The 3,677-nt window shown below is 31.8% G+C and overlaps 1 protein-coding gene across 1 annotated transcript; it reads left to right on the top strand.

Annotated features, from left to right (window-relative positions):
• Positions 1-490: 490 nt before the first annotated feature.
• On the top strand, positions 491-3,395 carry LOC11407977 (probable xyloglucan endotransglucosylase/hydrolase protein 32). Its single transcript, XM_003606294.4, has 4 exons — positions 491-810; positions 959-1,059; positions 1,320-1,537; positions 2,539-3,395. The coding sequence occupies exons 1-4, from the start codon at positions 576-578 to the stop codon at positions 2,897-2,899; spliced, it is 915 nt and encodes a 304-aa protein (XP_003606342.2). The 5' UTR covers positions 491-575; the 3' UTR covers positions 2,900-3,395.
• The last annotated feature ends 282 nt before the right edge of the window (positions 3,396-3,677 follow it).

The raw sequence follows: 3,677 nt of genomic DNA, 5'->3' as shown, positions 1-3,677 counted from the left end.
TAAATAAAAGTAAAAAGTCCACACGATAACTTGAACTATTTCCCACATGGTTTACTTTAGAAAAGAATGTGATAAATTTAACCAGGTGATCAATAAAGTTGGGTCTAGCGGAAAGAGTTAGACTTCCACAACGTGACGAACTATTGTTCGAATCTCAGCTAGGAGACGGGCTGACGTTTTATGTCGATAATATCTCGAATAAGATTATCTAAACTGAAATTGAATTCAAATTGTTAATGAGTTCTAATTATGGATAATCATTTGGGAGAGCCTTTCTTGAATGTAACGATCTATTATCAGAATTTACTTACCTCGTGACGAAACTCGTAATTATCAGAACTCTAGAAAACCGATGTTTAACAAAGAAAAAAAAAAACAATGTGATAAAGTTGTCCAAGTGTGTAACTCCACAATCAACTAACTTATCACCTTTTTTGGTAATGTAGGGCCACAAAATCCTTCTATATATCCAACTGTGTAGCCATACTCTAACATGAATCAACTATAACCTCTCTTATCCTCTACCCCTACCCTGCATTTCAAGCAGAGTCCTCTGTTTAGTATTCACTACTACAATGCCATTATCATCACAATCCTTTAATTTCTTCCATATGGTTCCTATCTTCACTTTTGTTGTACTTTCACTCACAATATTTGGTTCTAATGCTCAGGGTCCACCTTCACCTGGCTACTATCCTAGTTCCAAAATTAGTCCTATATCCTTTAGTCAAGGCTTTAGAAACCTTTGGGGACCTCAACATCAAAGATTGGACCAAAGCTCTTTAACAATATGGCTTGACTCTAACTCAGGTATGTAAACTAATAAAGCTCAAAGCAGACAATATCTCAGACTGAGATATTGTCTGCTTTGAGCTTTATTATCCGACTCTAACTCGGTATGTAAACTTGTCTCACTAATATATAGTTTAACTTTAAATTTGAAACTTTTGAAACATAGGTAGTGGATTCAAGTCACTTCATTCTTATAAATCCGGATACTTTGGTGCTGCAATTAAGCTTCATCCTGGCTATACTGCTGGAGTTATTACTTCTCTCTATGTGAGTTTGACTAATGTTGAAAATCACCACTTCTCCGTCTCACGATATACGTCATTTTAGTAAACAAAAACGTCGTCTCATTTTATGTCATTTCAGCGGGAAAAATTTCCGCAAAAAATATTTAATTTTATCTATCTCTTAATTCGTATAAAATTTAATAAAACGACTTATATTGTGAGAACGAGTTATTAAATCTATTTCTTGAAATGAAAATTTGATTTTTTATTTTATTTTATATTATTTGTATTTTGTAATTGCAGCTTTCAAATAACCAAGACCATCCAGGAAACCATGATGAAATTGACATTGAGTTTCTTGGAACTACACCTGGTAAGCCATATGTGTTACAAACAAATGTATATATGAGAGGAAGTGGAGATGGGAACATTATAGGAAGAGAGATGCAATTTCATCTTTGGTTTGATCCAACTCAAGATTTTCACAACTATGCTATTCTATGGAAACCCAGTGAGATAATGTAATTAATTTTTTTCATTCATTTTCATGCTCATTATTGATCATTTTCACCAGCATCTCTGTCACAATAATTCGGTTGAAAAAGACCATTTTGTTTCACAAATATAAATATGATGTAAAAATCATATATTCTGCATGACTTTTAGCCTAATAAAAAAACTTTTAGAAATATCAATTCATTGAGTGAAAACAAATAATATATCAATTCATGTCATGTTATTTGAAATGAATTTGTGCATAGTTAAACCTATTCATGTGTCTTTATCAATCTATTTGAGCTTCTGTAAGAGTTTTTTTTTTTTTTTTAAAGGAAGCTTTTGTAAGATTTGTTTATGACAAATAAAAGTTGAAAGAGAAAAAAAGAGAAGCGAGAAATACAGTTGGAAAGAAGAGGAAATAAAAATGACAAGATAGAAAGAAAAAAAAAGTTGATAAAATAAATTTTATGTGGGGTGGATCTGAGAGCTCATCAGAGTAGACTTCAAAATTCTAAAGAACATTGAAAAAAATGATTACATGTTATCCACAAACAAAATTCTGACGCCAGTAGTAGAAATTGAACACATATTTTTATGAGATGTGAATCAACTACTTATCAATCGGGTCAAACCTCCCATGCAGAGGAAAAAAAAACTTTAAACATTAAAATTTAACTTCTATTTAATGACACAATAAAAAAAAGCTTTACATACAAAAATAACTCCTTTTTATGTTATTTATCATTTAAATAACAGTACACTTAATCTAGAGAATAAAATAAAATAATATAGTAAAATATAATTGGACTTTTGTAGAAAGAAGATATTAACCTACTATAGCATGAAAAATGCAATAGATCCACAATTGGATCTCTTTTTTAGGGGCATATTAGGGACACATACCTCTATTGACTATGATTTTTCACCTGCACTAATCATTAAAACAATTTATAATCTTGCTTGTAAATCTAGTTTTGTTGTTTCCTAACTAGTTTGTCTTATAATGGAAAAACAACAAATGCAGATTTTTAGTAGATGATGTGCCCATAAGAAGGTATCCTAGGAAAAGTGATGCCACCTACCCTACAAGACCAATGTATCTCTATGGATCAATTTGGGATGCATCTTCTTGGGCAACAGAAGATGGAAAATATAAAGCTGATTATAAATACCAACCCTTTGTTGGAAGGTACACTAACTTCAAATTACAAGGTTGTACCATTCAAAGTCCTGCCTCATGCCAATCACCATCTGTCTCTCCATCTGGATATGGTAGTCTTAGCCCTCAACAATATATGGCCATGCAATGGGTCCAAAGCAAGTACATGGTGTATAATTATTGTCATGACCCTAGAAGAAACCACAATCTTATCCCTGAGTGTTAAGGGTATTGCTCGAGCCTCGAGGTGTCAAATTTCTATTTGAAAACAAACCCTCTCTTACGCATTTTTCATCAGACTCTCGATGATTGAAATATATACTGGTCTCATATAAATTTCAATATGTAGAAAGAAGTCAGTTGAAAAATGTGTGTTAAAGAGCGATATTGTTATTATTGATTCTCTCTACACATAATATTTTAGTTGTGAGAGTTTGTTTTATTTATTTTAAGGGTGGTTTTTTGTGATGGTCCCGCTTGCAAGTGTAAAAGGAAGAGCGGTTGAACGTCCAAACCCTCCTATGATTGGAATGTTTTTGTTGTATTTGTGTGTGTTGATGTGATGCTATTGTTTGGGTCCAATATATTTCATGTTGAAATAAATTGATTCAGATGCTTTTCTAAATCTATATATACGTGTGCGGGTGTGAAAAGAAAGAAAGGACATGATGTACTATATGAAAATCCTTTTGAAATAAAGTTTTGGATTTTTGTTGCTTGCATTGGACCACCATAATAATCATTGTTTACTCTATAATCTTCATTCCTAATTGAAAAATATAGCATTTAGGCTACTTGAAATTGAGTAGGTAAAGAAATTGAGTTTATGTAGCTACCAAAATAATTTATGCATGAGTTGGGGTTCGAATCCTAAATTCCCCAATTCTTCACATATAACATGTGTGAATCTAGCCAGTAGACTATTTGACAAAAAAAAAAATTGAGTTTAATTATAAATTAAAAATTTAGTTAAAAGTAGGGTGAATATAAAGTATATGATGTTT

This window comes from Medicago truncatula, chromosome 4 (assembly GCF_003473485.1).
Source record: "Medicago truncatula cultivar Jemalong A17 chromosome 4, MtrunA17r5.0-ANR, whole genome shotgun sequence".
Lineage (NCBI taxonomy): Eukaryota > Viridiplantae > Streptophyta > Magnoliopsida > Fabales > Fabaceae > Medicago > Medicago truncatula.
Note: the sequence above shows the minus strand (reverse complement) of the source record. Positions and strands in the feature narration are given on the sequence as shown.